Consider the following 16,263-nt stretch of genomic DNA (forward strand, 5'->3'; position numbering starts at 1 on the left):
CTAGAGAATCAATAAAGAAAAGTCATCCATGGTATTCAGCAAAAATTTTCACTCAAATACACAAGAGGAGATCCTTTCTTATTGGGGCATTCAAAAATTTCAGCAATATGACAAATATCTAGGCCTCCCTTGAATGATTGGAAGATCAAAACACAAAGCTTTCTCAAATATCAAGTGTTGATGTCGTGTTTCATACGCTCTTGGAAAGACCTTCAGAAGCTCAGGTCTTTAATCTTGGGGCCGAAGGGGGAGAAGCTCAAGTCTTTAACCTTGCTAAGGATGTGTTGGGTCTGGATCGATGCTGTGTGAGCCCCTGATGTGCTAGGCCTAGATCGATGCTGTGTAGGCCCCTAGTTGATCTGATGCAATGTATGGTGTCAGTGCTTACATCCATGACGTTGAACAGTAGATAAACACAGGAAAAATAGAGAGAGATAGAAACACAGATTTACATGATTTGGCACTAGGCCTACCTCCACGGGGATTTGAGGAGTGGATAATCCACAATAATAAGCTTGATTTACAGTCTCTCATAGCCTCTCATCTTCACTGTACAATAGATTTCGCGAGTCTCTCTTTTGTGTCTGGACTCTATCGCTGGAACTCATGTCTTGAAGTTGAAGAAGCCTTCCCAAGAAGCCTTGCCCCTAAAGGTTAGCCAAAAGTCTACTAGAAGTTCCTGGAGTCATAAATCCCTTGCCTTTTATCTCATGTCTTCCTTTACTTTATGTCACATCAACCCTTTTATGTCCCCTCCCCTCTTTTTCTCCTGACTTACTGACACCACTTTGTGTTCCCTTCCTTCTTCTTCCCCTTTCCTTTTCCCTTCTTTTGTCCTCTAGTGATGGCACTTTAATGGGCTGGGCCTTGAGAATCCCTTGGGTCCTGTGATATTTTTCCCCTCAACATCAAGAATAGAGTTTGGAAAAAATTACAGAGTTGGAAAGAGAAGCTCCTATCACAAGTTGGCAAAGAAATCCTCATCAAAGTTGTTGCCCTATCCATCTCAACTTACTCGATTAGTTGTTTTAATACCTACTTTCTTGTGCACTGAATTAGAGCAAATGATGGCTAAATTTTGGCGGGGTCGAAAGAAGGGGGAGAACAAAATTCATTGGGTGAGCTGGTAAAGAATATGTGATCCTAAAAGTGTAGGTGGCATGGGTTTCAAGGATCTTAGAATCTTTAATGACGCCCTTCTTGCCAATCAAGGTTGGAGACTTATGCATAATGAGGATAGTTTATTGTATAAGGTTTTCAAAGCTAAATACTTCCATCATGACAAATTCCTTGATTCAAAGTTGGGTTGTAACTGTTCCTATGCTTGGAAGGGTATTTGGTATGTCAAAGATAAATTAAGGTTGCAAATGGAGAGTAGGTAATAGGAAACATATAGACCTATGGAATGATTGTTGGGTTTTAGGTTTTAAAGACCTTAATATGCACAGGAGGGAAGGGGAAGTTATGGGGGTTGAGACAAAATGAAGGACATGATTGATCCTCAAAGTAGATGGTGAGATGTTTCTAAAGTCAAAAGAATGTTGCCTCCTGTAGCAACAGATAAGGTCCTCAAACTGCTCATTAGTCCATCAAGCCATGAAAATATAATGCTCTAGGAGTTGGAGACAAATGGCAAATTCATTGTTAGGAGTGCTTACAGGCTGTTTAGAAATCTAGATGCCAATAGTTTGCACTAAATTAGAGCAAATGATGGCTAAATTTTGATGGAGTCAAAAGAAGGAGGAGAACAAAATGCATTGGGTGAGCTGGTAAAAAATATGTGATCCTAAAAGTGCAGGTGGCATGGGTTTCAAGGATCTTAGAATCTTTAATTATGCCCTTCTGGCCAAACAAAGTTGGAGACTCATGCAGAATCAGGATATTTATTGTATAAGGTTTTCAAAGCTAAATACTTACATCATGACAAATTCCTTGATTCAAAGTTGGGCTTTAACTGTTCCTATGCTTGGAAGGGTATTTGGTATGTCAAAGATAAATTAAGGTTGCAGATGGAGAGTAGGTAATAGGAAAGATATAAACATATGGAATGATTGTTGAGTTTCAAGTTTTAAAGACCTTAATATGCACAGGAGGGAAGGGGAGTTTATGGGGGCTGAGACAAAGTGAAGGACATGATTGATCCTCAAAGCAGATGGTGAGATGTTTCTGAAGTCAAAAGAATGTTGCCTCCTATAGCAGCCGATGAGGTCCTCAAATTGCTCATTTGTCCATCAAGCCATAAAGATAAACTGCTCTGGGAGTTGGAGACAAATGGCAAATTCATTATTAGAAGTGCTTATAGGCTATTCAGAAATATAGATGCCAATAGTTTACAAGGTGAAACTTCAAATGCTAACATACATAAACGAATTTGGAGAGGCATTTGGAAACTCAGCATTCCCAACAAAGTGAAAATCTTTGCCGAGAAGGCATGTATGTATGGGCTTCCTACAAAGTTCAATCTGAAAAAGAGGCATGTAGTGGAAGATGATGTTTGCCAACTATGTTCAAAGACCACTGAAAACACTACTTATGCATTATATCAGCGTCCACATTTGAGGGAAAGCTGGAACAAGATTTTACCTAATTTACATATGTCCACTTTGTGAATATTGCTAGACATGTGTAGGAGAGCAAAATAAAGGGAGCTTTGTAATTATTTTTCCTGATTGCATGGGGTTCAGAAGAAACAAACGGATGTTTGAAGAGAAACAGTTCTCAACAGAGAAAGTGATTAGTCAAGCTCTGGCTTTGCAAAAAACTTTCAAGATAGTGAAGGGAGTTCCTCGAGGTAGCACAACAAAAGTATTAAGTGTCAATTTCCTCCTCAAGGTGAGTTCAAACTTAATGCGGATGGTACTATGTTCCATGAACAAGGCAATGTAGGAATTGGTCTGGTTCGTCGAGACAACTTAGGAGAGGTCCTTATGGCAACCAGCAAGAAGGAGATGGCAGTCCAAGACTCATCAGAGATTGAAGTTCTTACTATTCTTGGAAGCTTACAACTATGTATTCCTCTCAGCCTAAAATAGTTGCATACTGAAAGTGACTCTTTTCTAATGGTTAAAGAGATCCAAGACTTAGTGAGATCAAGTTCCTTGTTAAATATTATTAAAGATATCAAGCAGCTAATGCAAATATTTCAAACTTGCTCTATTCAACATGTATATAGATACTCCTATGTAGCTGCTCACAAACTTGCTAGAAATGCAAGAAATATGGATGACTTGACTATTTGGTAGAATTATATCTATTCTTGTATTTAACGAGTCATTTAGACTAAAAGACTCCTATAAGACCTTTGCTGTTACGAAAGAAATTGTCTTTCTTGAAAAAAAAAGAAAAAGAAAAAAAGGTTAAAAAACGAGAGGTAATTAGCCAATCGCATGCAATAGTGAAATAGTAATGATTGCGAACTCTCTAAAGTTTAAGATTGGGTTTGTGTGTTAAAAAATATTGATATATGTTGTGAAAAAATAGATAAAAAATAATAATAGAATATTAAATAATAATTAATAATAGGTCTGATTAGATTATGCTGTTTTTCTTATTTAATAATAAAAAAAATATTTTTAAATATTATTATGAATATTTTAAAAAAATTTATTTAAATATAAAAAATAAAATATTTTTTTTATATTCATATTTTATCGGTACCGTCTCTTGCTAGCGCAGGTCTTATCTTGCGCCAACAAATTGGAGATTCCGCTGTTCGTATACATACATGACGTGGATTTGAATTTAAAACGATTTTAAAATTCAAAGTACTCCCACTCCCCAATCCCAAAACAAGTTCACCCAGTTTCATGTCTGCCGGCCTCCGTTCCTATTTTTGTTTTATTTCTTCGGAGTGACTTTAGGCGACGGTTGGTAGTTAGTCGGAATAGGATAAAAAATAAAAATTAAATAAAGTATTATTTAAATGTTATTTTTATTTTAATATTTAAAAAAATATTAAATTATTTATTATGTTTAAAAAGAGATGTTAATATCCAAACAATCCTTATGAAATTTCCACTGCGCTCAAATATTAAATATTAAAAAAAGCCTCGGAGTAGACGACGACAACACCTGGCGTGGAATCTCTTCGCTTCTGCTTCTCCTTCTGCTCTAGCACACAACTTGCTATTTATTGTTATTATCACCTTAATCATAGGTCGATTAGCTTTCTTAATCAGTATGACAAACAAGTTGCTTCGTTTGAATCTATCTTTGGATGCGACTTTTTCTGTTTCCTGAACTCTTTATCAAAATTCAGAACCAAATTATCTTTTTTATTACCTTTCACATCCCCTGGCGTGAAATCTCTTCACTTCTGCCTCTTCTCTGGCACACAACTTGCTATTTATTTTTATTATCACCTTAATCATAGGTCGATTAGCTTTCTTAACCAGTACGACTAACAAGTTGCTTCGTTTGAATCTTTCTTTGGATGCGACTTTTTCTGATTCCTGAACTCTTTATCAAAATTCAGAACCAAGTTATCTTTTTTGTTACCTTTCACATCCCCCTCCCCCCTCCACCTCCCCACCCTCTTGCACGTTTACGATGTTGCACTAAATACAGCCCATTTTGGTCCCCTATCATTTATGACGTAGTTTACGACCATGAAAGTTTTCGCCATTCAGGTCCTGCCCTTTTTGTAGTTTGAGTTCACTTTATACCAGAAAAATTATGAAGGTGGTTGGAAATCTGAGCAAGGGGTTTAAAATATTGACTAACGACTTTGTTAGAAATTATCTTTATTCTAATCCAAAAACAGAGTTCAAAAAAAGATATTAAGCAAGATTTAACAAGAATATATTCACGTACATGAACCAAACAGATTCAACACTAATAACAGATTAGACCTAATCAGCAATATCATGTTATATATATAGATTCGGACTACTAACAGATTCAGTCTAACAAAATATTCAACCTAACAGATAACAGATATTAAGAATATTTTCAGATTGTAACAGAACAATATTAACAAGAAACTAAACCGTAGCAAGATCAATAATCAAAGAATAACAGAAATGACAGAAAATAAACAAGAAATAAGCAAGAAAGAACAACACAAGCGATTTACGTGGTTCGACCCTAATGGTCTACGTCCACGGCAGGAATGGCCTCAGATCTTTATTGATAAGCAATGTCCTTCACAGAGAAGCCTCAGAAACACTCAAAGATTTACAAATCTCTCATCTCACTGTAAGAATCACACAGATTTCCTTCACAACAGTGAAAATCCTAGTTTCCCTCACTGCTCTCTCTCTCGAAGACGCTCTCACTCAATCGGCTGAAAAACCAAAATGAAGATTAGGTTATTTGAAAGACCCATAGCGATACATATATATGGTGGCACAGATGGCTCCACGTGTACAGATCCTGCGGCTGAAGTTTAACTCCTCTTGATGCTGCTTACGAGTCACGTGCAGAACACGTGATCACCAACTCAGGCTTTTAACTTCAGCATTCCAGAATCTTCTACTCATTTAACACGGTCAATGTCACAAAGACACAAAAGAGGTCAGATCACATATAACAATAGCAAATAAAATTAATTGCCATAACACTACAGACTTTATATCGGTTTCACCTAAAACTTCTCGAGCATTTTCCCTTCTCTACAGGACTCAACTACAGCAATTCTGAGCTATTGAAGCCTGTTGTTCGTTAAGTGATGGGTCAAAGGACTCGGCTGATTCTGCTGCTACTTTCCATCCAGTGTTTGGTACTAAAGGTGACGGCCAATGATGATTGTAAGTTCAATTCCATGTCATGACGTATTTTTTTGTTCATCAAGTTTTCTCTCGAGTTTGCCATGCTTCTTATATTCGTTCTTAAGTTTTCCTAGCAAGTGAATGACGTTTCTTCTTCTTCTTCTAATTTCTTTCAACTTTAATTATGACCGAAATACGTTTAGTTGCTTTGTGAACGTGGAAAAGACAAGAATTTGGAATTATGAATCTTAAAATCTCTAGTATTTGATGCATAGATTAAACCGAAGAACTTATCGACTTCACTGGCCCTTGCGCAATAATTCGACCTCTTAGGGTGGATTTCCTTTTGTTCCGTGGAAATCTCAAAGACAGAGAAGTTACACTTTGGAATCCTTTTCCTTCCCCCCCATTCCTCCACAACACTGAGGATTTCGTTTTATGTTCTTCTCAATGATTTTCAATCATCTGCAGAATGAAGATTACAACAACTGATCATTGGCATAGAGGAACGTTTTGTGCCATTAACCGCGTATTGTAATATTGTGTTTTGACAGACTTCTCTTCTCTAGGACACGATTGTTTAGTTGCGTTATTGAGTTAGGAATTGAAATTATAGTTTTCAAGTCTGATTCATTTTACTTGGCCCACGGGATATATTTCTTTTGATTATGATATAATGACGTGCATTTCATGGCTTTGTGCCTTTAAAGTTAATTGCCAACAGTTGAACTGGGATAAGTCAAACCTGATAAGAGGATCGGCTGTTGGATTATGCTTTTCTTTTGTTACCTGGGTTAACATTGGAGTGTGATCATGTCCTGAAAAACGCTTTCCCTGTAATGGGATAAAGCTAGTCATAACCTTTCTATCAGTTTATATATAAATTCAATATAATACTTGTATTACTCTGCCTGGAAATTCCTTTTTTTTTTTTTTTTTGAGTCATTTAAATTACCTTACAATTTCTGGTGCAGATAAAGCTCTAATTTCTCTCATGGATGTGTTGGAAAACACACCACCAAATTGGGTAGGTGCTGATCCTTGTGGTGGCAATTGGGATGGGATTGTATGCACCAATTCACGTGTGACCTCCATGTATGCTTCACCCTTTAATGCACTTAGAAGGTTGTTAACATTGATTCTTCTATATTAATGTGACTGCTCCTTGTTTCAGAGTATTGACAAGCATGAATTTGACGGGTGAGCTATCTGGTGAAATCCAGTTGTTGTCTGAGTTACAGACTCTGTAGGTTTTCTTTTTGCACTTAGCCTCTTCTATTAGATAATAACCTACTTACAAATTTGTTGTGTGTGAAAGCTGGGCTACCATCTTGTTTATTACAGTTCCATCCTCATATATCTTAAGATTCAGTGCATAACATGCGAGACAGCAGTCATGAGATATTCATGCGATAAGATTCAGGTGCGATTTGGATAGTGAGATGAGATGAGATGGTTTTACATGAAAGTTGAAAGTTAAATAAAATATCATTAGAATATTATTTTTTAATATTATTATTGTTTTGGGATTTGAAAAAGTTGAATTGTTTATTATATTTTGTGTGGAAATTTGAAAAAGTTGTAATTATAAGATGAGATGAAACACTTTCACTATCCAAACGGGGCCAGTTTCATCCTCATGCCTGTGGTTCCTCTTATCGTTGAGATATTAATCTCAAAGACTGACCATGTCGGGAGATTATCATCATGAAAGTAGTGCTTAAGAAATTGTATTTGTTTAATTTTGTTAATTGGATCAAATAAATGGCCATTTTTTGCTGCACTATTGCTAGTAGATCATTCAATTAATATTTTGTAATTTCTTCTCTAATTTATCAGCTTTTTCATTTAGGGATTTATCTTACAACAAAAACATAACGGGACAACTTCCTAGTTCAATTGGGAATTTACAGAAGCTAGTAAACTTGTAAGGAAATATCAATTGCTGTTGGAGTAATAGCTGGTACTCGACTTGTGTAGTTAAGATCCTTTTAATCAAGCTGTTGCTTTTTGCAAACCAGAAACCTGATTGGTTGCAGTTTCTTTGGAACTATTCCAGACGCAATTGGGAATCTACCGCAGCTAACTACTCTGTAAGGCTTTTGATGCAGTAGTACTCTATTGTTTTACTGCAATTTCAGTTACACATGAAATTACTATTGATTTTGGGTTATCTTCTATTTAATAGACAATGATGTTCAAGATGAAGGGTCTATTTTTCTGCATTAATCTCCCATTGGGTATTTCTAGTGCAGTTTCATTACCTGGCCAATATAAACTGAAACTCTTCATTTGCTATAAATTGCAGATCACTGAATAACAATAGGTTCAATGGACCAATTCCAGCTTCTATTGGTAATCTTTCCAATCTTTATTGGCTGGACCTAGCTGAAAACCAGCTTTCTGGACCAATACCTGTCTCTAATGGGTCTAAACCTGGCCTTGATATGCTAGTTCATGCGAAGCACTTGTATGTCAAGTTTCTATAATTTCAAGTTAATCACGTCTTTTCTCCTCATTCTTTGTTTCTCCAACTAGTAACACAATGGTTCTCTACATTATATGAAGCCATCTTGAAAAGAACAAGCTCTCGGGTGAAATTCAACCTCAACTTTTCAACTCAAGCATGGTTTTGATACATTTGTAAGTTTTGTGAAACCATCTATTATCTAGAATTAGTAGGTTCCACTGGGTGGCAAGATTTCCCTGGTTAATATTAGCAACATTATGAAATATATGTCTACTAGTCTCACTTTGGTGCACCTCATCATCTTATTTTCTGAGTATCACTTCTGCTTTTTTTAAGGGGTTGGGAGGAGCTTTAATGTTGAATATCTGGTATTCTTAATTGTTACCACAAGATGCTGTCAATTTAGTTATACTTTCCATCTGCTCATGTATTTTTTCTGGCCAGGCTTCTCAACGGCAATAATCTCACTGGCAGCATCCCTGACACCATTGGACTTGTGCAGACTTTGCAGGTGATGTGAGTATCTAGCTCACATACACGTGTGAATTCAGTCCAAAGTGGCTGGCTTTGAACTCTTGACATGTTATTATACTAAAATATCTTTGTTGGCTGCAGACGCTTTGATGGAAATTCACTAAGTGGACCTGTGCCTTTGAACCTCAGCAGTCTTGTGAATGTTGGCGAGCTGTAAGCAGAAAAGATGCATATTGAATGCAGCATTCAAACTTGGTTCATGAAAGCTTTCATCATTATATAAGGATTTTTTTTATACTAAAAGAGCCTCTTTTCAGGTACTTGTCGAACAATAAGCTGACTGGTCCTATACCAAACCTTGCTGGCATGAACTTCCTCAAATATATGTAAGTTGATATGGTTTCAGTGAGCCTTTGAATTTTTGTTGCGGTGCAAGGTTAAGTAAGCATTTTGAGACCATTTTAAATGATTATCTATTGTTCATTTGATTTTCATTCAATGCAGATACTACTTGTCATTGTTATATTCTATTGTAATTCTATAAAGTCCTGGCTCAAATGTTCTTCGACTGAAATGTGATCTGTAGGGATCTGAGCAACAATGATTTTGAAGCACCCAATATTCCTACATGGTTTTCAACCTTACAGTCTTTGACGACAATGTAAGTTTTTCTCCGCTCACTCCTCCTTATCCACTCCCCATTCTTTTATCAACACATTTGTAATGCCAAGGGAAAAATTAAGAATTTTTTTAAGGAGACAAATTTGTGACAAAAGCATTACTTGAATTTTGGGTTGGTTATGCAAATCCTTTTCTGACCTTTCTGTTTATCTAAGAGATATTATTGTTTAAATTACGGCCTATCAATACTTCTCTCACAATTTTTGGCCTCCTTGTTTAAGTTAGCTTGACCTGCATCGCATCTCCTTTGCCAGAAGCAGTCTCTAGTATTCACTGTACTTTTCTGCAGCTATCTCTAATTTCTGGGAGAGTAGTAAATTTTGATTTTATCATATCTCATGTGCTGCTCAAGTTTTCCAACATCCCCAATATTCTATTCATTGACTCGAATTGCCAATATGTTCCTTGAATGCCTAGCACTGCTGTAGTATGAATACCGAACCTTTCCAGAAAAGAGACCATGTTTCCATTTCACCCATCCCTTACTAAAAAATCATTGACCTGATATATTCTGCTGGATTTTTTTTAGTATGCTCTCAGTGTCAATTGTATGTAGGGCTGCAAATGAACCGAGCCAAGTCGAGGCAAATTCGAATGCAGCTCAAACTTGAATAAAACTCAAATATCCTTGTTTGGATTCGGTTCATTAACCTTTAATGTTGTTCGAATTCAGCTTGAGCTCAACTAAAAATAAACAAACAACTAAAGCTCAAACTCGAACTCGATTTTTTTTTTTTTTAATCCTAAATCTTATCTTTTGATTAATAACAAAGTTTTTAAATTTTACCAAAAAAAAATCTAATCATTTAACTATTTAACCAAAGAATTATGATTAAAAAATTCCTTTGGTATAACTTTTTATAAAATAAATTATAGTTATAAATTAAAAAATAATACATAAGATAAATGTAATAAACTAAACTATTTAATACATATAGATAGTATAATAAATCAAAAGTTCTAGTTTTATGATATATTATTATACAAATTATCCTATACACATTTTGGGAACATGATATATATATATATTAAATAAGGTAAACTAATAAATAAATTAATAATATATAGTTGACTACATAAAATATAAGTAACATGTAATAAATATAACATATACATATATAAAACATATTAGAGTTCAAATAATTCAAGTCGAGCTTATATGAGCTATGTTCATAAGTCTAAACCGAGTCGAGCCGAGTTTATATGAGTTTTGCTTATTTAATATTCAAACCTAAATTAATGTTTACAAACATCTCATTTATTAAATGAACTGAGCTCAAACTGAGTATACACTAGTCGGGCTTTAACTGTTCATGCGCTACTCTATTCATTTGCAGCCCTAATTGTTTGTAGTCTGGTATTGAATTTATTTGACACTTTTTTAAGTCCATTTTTCTCCATCGCATTGCATCTCTCAAGGGTGTTGAATAAGCATTTCTTCTCAAACTTGTCATTCTAGTTATGTGATAAGAAGTTTTGACTTCATTGTTCTTCTTTGGACTTTTCTTTTGAGTTATGCCATTAGCATTTTTGATATCGTTGTTCTCTGATTTTTTCTTTCAAGCTGTCACTGGCAAAACAGACCTCGATAATTCTTGTCGTGTGACGATTCAGCTTGGTTAGGGTATGTTTTAAGAGTATTCCAATGGCAACCTAAAGTGTCCTTCCCCCTTCTTCTGGCTTGAGAATGGCCATATAGACAGTAAAGCCCAGCATGAGCATATGAATGCATTCAGAAATTTGTCAAGCAGGGTGATGCTTTAATGTCTTCGTATCATCCGGCTACTATGAGAATAGGAGAGACTTTGCTTCACTCTACTTATGATCTATAACCTCTAAGGATGTTTGGTTTACTTAATGTTCAAAAGAAATCAATCCAAACATCTATAAATTTCAAAAAATATATATTTCAACTTTTCATCCAATAATTTGCCTAGATTTCAATGAAAAGTCAAAGCCACAAAAACCAAAACAACTTTCACAAAAACCATAACAAAAAATACTCTGAAAAAATTATATTCAAACAACTTTTCAACTCTACCCATCCACCCTCACAAACACATTTAAAAAAAAAAAAAAATTATTCAAAATTTTTTTATCTACCTTCACAAAACCCAATACAAAACACATCTCAAAATTTTTCAAAAAGATTTTCAAACCTTCTCAAAATTTCATTAAGCAAACACGCCCTAACTCTTTCATTGGCAGAGTGATGGAAAATGCTGGACTTCAAGGACCAGTTCCTGTTTCCCTATTCAGCCTTCTGAATTTACAGACCGTGTGAGTATCAGCTTGATCTCATGTAGCACTGATCCAAGCATTAGCTCAAAGATGATGCAATCTTGTTATATAGATATATGCATATATAGAGTGATAATGATGTGATGGTTCTGCATGTGGAGACAGGGTACTGAGGAACAACCAGCTCAATGGCACCTTAAATATTAGCATCACTTATAGCAACCAACTGCAACTCATTGATTTGCAGAACAATTCAATTGTCAGCTTCATAGATACAGCTGGAGGATACAACAGGGACTTGATGTAAGCCAAATTCAGAAATCTTGGTCATTTCATTTACTTGTGGTGTCAAAAAATTGTCGAGGGGGTGCAATAGTCGGGACACTGTTTTTGAACACCTGGTGCCAATAAAAAAAATTTGACCACTGATTCCTTGGCAAAAGTTAAAATTGCCATCCTATCTACACTATTGATTAGTATTCTTTTTCTGTTCTCTTTAATAATGGTTTTTGGTATCATTGAGCTAATTATCCATAATCTTCTGCAGACTTGTGGATAACCCAGTTTGCAAGAAAGCAGAAGTCACAAAGAGTTACTGTGTCGTTTCCCAATCAAATAATTCCTCATACTCAACCCCACAAAATAGCTGTCTGCCTGTTCTGTGCAATTTGGATCAGATTCCCAGCCCTAACTGTAAATGTGCATATCCATACATGGGAACTCTATTCTTCAGAGCTCCTTCCTTTTCAGACTTGGGAATTGTAAGTTACTACAAAGCTCTTGAGAAGTCTCTCATGGAATATTCTCAGTCTGCAAAATTGCCTGTGGATTCAGTTTCCCTGAGTAACCCAATCAGAGACTCGTCTATGAACCTGGAATTGAGCCTAGAAGTCTTCCCATCTGGCCAAGATCGTTTCAATCGAACAGGAATTTCTAGGATTGGGTTTGGGCTCAGCAGTCAGAGTTTTAAGCCTCCAACAGATTTTGGACCATTCTATTTTATTGCTGATCCATATGGGCACTATGCAGGTAACTTCAAGTTTCTCATTTTGAATAAAATGAAATTCTTGGTGTTTGCTTCGGCTTACTGTGATGCATCTTGTAAACAAAAAATTGTGCCAACGTTAGTTTGATCTTATTAACGACCTCTCTCTCTCTCTCTCTCTCTCTCTCTCTCTGTGTATGTATATTACCTTAGGAGGACCTAAAGAATCAAAAAAGTCTTGGAGCACAGGCATTATAATTGGAGCAGCAGCTGGTGGCTCCATCCTGCTGCTACTGTTACTCCTTGTCGGGACTTATGCTTTCCGTCAAAAGAGAAGAGCAGAAAGAGCTTCTGAGCAATTAAATCCTTTTGGTAAGATAAGTAGGATATGAACTCGGCACTTCAGAGTTGTATGAAATTTGAAGGGTTTGTTATCACTCATTTTCATGTCACACAAATGCAGCACACTGGGATCCAAAGAGCAGTGGTGGCATTCCTCAGTTAAAAGGGGCAAGATCCTTTTCTTTTGAGGAGCTCAAGAAGTACACCAACAAGTTTTCTGAAGCAAATTCTATTGGATCTGGGGGTTATGGGAAGGTTTAATCATGACTGCATCTTTCCAATATATTGATTCTTTTCTGAATTTGTGAGAACATGTTGGAAGATGCTTTTTTTATAACAATAATTATTTCTGATCTATCTAATTTGTTTTGTCTGCTTCCATTTTAAATCCTTAATTCACTTTCTAAAGCTTTCTTTTTTTTCTTCTTTCCCATGAATTTCTTGTTAAATTATTCTTTTTCTTCTTTCCTTCCATTTATTAATCTTTTTCAATATTTTTGTCATCAAAATCCTTCTTGTTAAAAAATGTTTCTTAAGCTTGTCACATATTTCTTACTGTTCCTGTCACTACATGTTTAGCAAATATATAATCTTTAGACATGTTTTCAGGTTTATCGAGGAACTCTTCCTGCTGGTCAACTGATTGCCATTAAGCGAGCTCAAACAGAATCTATGCAGGGTGGGCTTGAGTTCAAAACTGAGATTGAACTTCTATCAAGGGTTCATCATAAGAATCTTGTCAGCCTCGTTGGTTTTTGTTTCGATCAAGGTGAACAAATGCTGGTATATGAGTATGTTCCAAACGGTACCTTGAAAGATAGCCTTTCAGGTACTTCCATCATATTCTTTACCTTTTTTCCTCTGTATGAATTCAGGCATCTGTTGACGCTCAGGTGTAGAACTTCATTAATGATTTTGTGGAATTCTTCAGTTTATTAGCATTTATATGGTTCACGACAAAGGAATTAATGGGAAGACAACATATCACGTATCTACTCACAAAAGAAATAAAGTCCAATACAGTGAACACACAATAAAACATAATTAATAAATTTTTTAATGGTTCCATGGTGCGGACTTATGCTCGAAAAGGCCATATGTTACAATTGGAGCTCATTAGAATACTTATAAAGCCTATTTTACCCAATAAGAATCAATGCGGTGTTACAATTAGAGGAAGTCAATGGTCATCATATTTGTGTTACAATGCTTCTCTCCTCACCCCCTCTCCCCACTAGAAATATAAAGCATACCTGACAATCCTTACAATTTTTTGGCATAAAAATTAATGAAATAGTTGTCACTTATGCAGGGAAATCAGGAATCCGATTGGATTGGATGAGGAGGCTAAAAGTAGCTCTTGGTGCAGCCAGAGGTCTAGCGTATCTCCATGAACTTGCCAACCCTCCTATTATACACAGGGACATTAAATCAACTAACATTTTGCTGGATGAGCGCTTAAATGCAAAAGTAGCTGACTTTGGTCTTTCTAAGCCTATGGGTGATGGTGAAAAAGATCATGTCACCACTCAAGTGAAAGGCACAATGGTCAGTTGAAAATCCTACAAACCTCTACTCTTGCAAAATTAACGTTTTTTTTTTCCTTGTAAAATGAAGAGAAAAGCAAGAAGTAATGGCCGTAGTCTATAATTTAAAATGAATTCAGTGAAAAGTCTGGGACTCTGCCATGAGATTTTTATCGACATAATATAAGCAGTTGCAACTGGTAATATCCAGCTGCATTTGATCAGGATTTTTAGAGTCCCATTGTGGGGTACTCTCAGAAAATATGTGATTGACAGCGTTAGGATACCATTATCGGACTTGCTCTCATTCTTTTTAGGTAGATGCTGACCAGATCCAATTGGACCATGAGGTCACATCTATCACTGCGCAGGATGTAAATGTCCTTAACAAACAATACCAATGACTTCCTATGACTAAAGGAAATCTAAGTTTAACAAACCTCTTATAAGATGAGCGCTAGCTTTAAGCTTAAGTTCATTAAAAATTCCATAGATTTGCGTTAAATGTAGCTTTGTGAATTGACGTTCTATAATGGTGTAGGGCTACTTGGATCCTGAATATTACATGACCCAACAGTTGACTGAAAAGAGTGATGTATATAGCTTTGGAGTGCTAATGTTGGAGTTGATAACTGCAAGAATGCCAATTGAAAGGGGGAAATACATCGTCAGAGTGGTTCGTACGGCAATGGATAGAACGAAAGTATTATACAACCTTCATGAAGTTCTCGACCCAACCATTGGCTTGCAAACATCACCGAAAGGTCTAGAGAAGATCGTGGACCTGGCATTGAGTTGTGTTGAAGAATCAGGAGCTAACAGGCCTGCAATGGGTATGGTGGTGAAAACGATTGAGAACATTATGCAGTTGGCTGGTTTGAACGCCGATGCTGAATCCGCATCCACTTCAGAGAGTTACGAGGTAACCAAGGAGAATTCCCACCATCCTTACAGTAACGAGGGCTTTGAATACAGTGGGGTTTATACGACTTTAAAGATAGAGCCTCATTAAGTATCCATTCGCATAACTGGTTGTTTTATATGAGAAAAAACCACGATCATAATTGACGTTCGTTATATTATTATTATTATTTTCTCCTTGTACTGTGGATATAGAACAGAATCGTCATATTTTTCGTTTCTAGTTGTGGATAATCTTGTAAATGACCGCGAATCGCTACTCGCGAATGGATAATTATTAGTGTCTAAAATTTTTCTTAATTATAACGAGTCACAGACAACTCACAAGTAGTTTGTTACACACCAGACTTAATTTTGTCATGAAATTGACAATAATCAGTTAAATCCATGCTCTTGAATTTCTCGCAAGAGAAATATTTTGTGTAAGCATAAATCTTACGCAATAAAGTTTATACACTTATACAATTTAATGTGATTCATTGTATTATAAAATTCTGTTTAATTATAAAATAAATTTAACGTATTTTAATAGAAAAAATATATTTATCATTTATTTTTTTAATATCATCACATGATATGATACTAGATGATAAGTTCATAAATAAAATATAATAAATAGTTTCTAATCATCTAATACAACATCATAAGATTATAAGAATTAGAATGATAAGAATTATTACTCAAACAATGAATGTCAGACAAATAAATGTGGAGGTTGACATGTCACTCACATGCACATGCAATGCACGCATAGTGGCAAAACCAGATGGAGGTTGTGGGGTGATGAACCAAAATTTTCAATCCATCATTTTTTCTAGACTGGATCGTATCGAATATCCATAGGGACGGGTCTGTCCGGTCAGGTGCAATTATTATTTTTTATTTTTTTTATCTGTTCTTTCCAAATAAATTAAT

General features: G+C 35.7%; 1 protein-coding gene across 2 annotated transcripts; it reads left to right on the plus strand.

Moving 5' to 3' along the window:
• The first annotated feature begins 5,549 nt into the window (after positions 1–5,549).
• On the plus strand, positions 5,550–15,648 carry LOC122311067 (leucine-rich repeat receptor protein kinase HPCA1). 2 transcript variants are annotated; one of them, XM_043125424.1, is made up of 19 exons: positions 5,550–5,747; positions 6,683–6,803; positions 6,883–6,954; positions 7,561–7,635; positions 7,730–7,801; positions 8,017–8,178; positions 8,277–8,351; positions 8,623–8,694; positions 8,794–8,865; positions 8,970–9,038; positions 9,239–9,313; positions 11,542–11,613; positions 11,740–11,877; positions 12,122–12,603; positions 12,773–12,931; positions 13,023–13,156; positions 13,511–13,730; positions 14,214–14,449; positions 14,969–15,648. In XM_043125424.1, the coding sequence occupies exons 1-19, from the start codon at positions 5,669–5,671 to the stop codon at positions 15,437–15,439; spliced, it is 2,856 nt and encodes a 951-aa protein (XP_042981358.1). In that variant the 5' UTR covers positions 5,550–5,668; the 3' UTR covers positions 15,440–15,648. The 2 variants fall into 2 exon arrangements, with proteins under 2 accessions (XP_042981358.1, XP_042981360.1); XM_043125426.1 differs by lacking the exon at positions 7,561–7,635.
• The last annotated feature ends 615 nt before the right edge of the window (positions 15,649–16,263 follow it).

Source organism: Carya illinoinensis, chromosome 5 (assembly GCF_018687715.1).
Source record: "Carya illinoinensis cultivar Pawnee chromosome 5, C.illinoinensisPawnee_v1, whole genome shotgun sequence".
Taxonomy (NCBI): Eukaryota; Viridiplantae; Streptophyta; class Magnoliopsida; order Fagales; family Juglandaceae; genus Carya; species Carya illinoinensis.